General features: G+C 40.6%; 1 protein-coding gene across 1 annotated transcript in view; it reads left to right on the top strand.

Annotated features, from left to right (window-relative positions):
- LOC106534066 (formin-like protein 13) overlaps positions 1–1178 on the top strand; it is a gene marked incomplete at its 5' end in the record, with an annotated part of 107239 nt that overhangs the window by 43598 nt on the left and 62463 nt on the right. The window contains 1 exon segment of the mRNA XM_014030576.1: positions 650–740. Within this exon segment, the coding sequence (XP_013886030.1) occupies positions 650–740 (91 nt within the window).

Raw genomic sequence — 1178 nt, 5'->3', positions numbered from 1 at the left:
CATCTAGGCCCCCTGTGTGCCCCCACTTTGGGAACCACTGCTTACAGTATGTTTGTCAATGACTCTCAGCTACAACCTCATTAAATTGTATACTAATGATAAAAACATTTTTATGTTTGCTACGATCAGTTAGCTGGCAGCCATCTTGAACTGGTCTAACCTGGAAAGTTCTTCAGGTGTAGAAATACTTTCAGTAATTACTCTCTTGTTGAAGGAAACTCCAGGTTGAGAAGATATTTTGCTAACACAACACTCACACACAGACACATGCCATAACATCATCACACCCTTTTAGTCTTGCTGCAGGTGGTGATATGATCGTTAGGTCTGTAAGCTGGTATAAAATTATTTTATAACCATTACAAACATTTCCAGGTTACATTTATGGTTTAACTCTGACCCCTCTGCCCTGCCTATATAAAACTATTTTATCCCATAAAAAACTCTTAATTTTAAACGTTGTGTAAAAAGATCAGTTAATGTGGTTATGTGTAATATTTTGCAGTAGTACTGTATGTTGCTTCAACCTGTTTTTCCTGTTTTAGTTGAAATCACTCATATAATGCTGAACATTGTTTCTTTAACAAAGAAATAAATATATGTATTTAACTTCAGTTTAAAGAGATGTAACATGTTGTTCATGTTTCAGGTACGTCCCCACCTTCGATGATGTGGAAATGTACAAATCTCATAAAGGACCTGTTGCAGAGCTGCATATTGTGGACCAGTACATGATGGAGGTACAMTTTTCACCAGCTATTCTTGGGTTGGCACTGAGAGTGCGTGCAGAGCACACAGAGAGGTGAATCCTCCTCCACCTGCTGCCTCTGTCACACACTGTGGGTGTTTTGACAAGCTGCATGTGGTTATCACCTTCCAGGAAGCCAGGTGATCATCTGGCCTGGATGAGGGTGGCTCAGGGCTGCAGGAGACAGGAGAGATTAACAACCAGAAGAGCCTCAGTGCCACGCTGACATAAGGCCTTTCATATTCAGTAGACAGGCTGTTGGATCCTATGGAAGCCGTGAAGTAGACACATCRTGTGGGTTTTATCTCATTTGACTCGTTTTTACAATTCAGGTTTTTAACAGACCCCCCACCTATGTTGCCACGATAAGGTTGTTGACATTTCCTCTGACAACACCTAAGAGACCTTCTGGTACATGTGTATATATATA

The sequence above is a fragment of the Austrofundulus limnaeus genome, unplaced genomic scaffold, assembly GCF_001266775.1.
Source record: "Austrofundulus limnaeus strain Quisiro unplaced genomic scaffold, Austrofundulus_limnaeus-1.0 Scaffold1083, whole genome shotgun sequence".
NCBI lineage: Eukaryota > Metazoa > Chordata > Actinopteri > Cyprinodontiformes > Rivulidae > Austrofundulus > Austrofundulus limnaeus.
The sequence above is the reverse complement of the archived record's forward strand: the minus strand, read 5'-3'. Positions and strand labels throughout refer to the sequence as shown.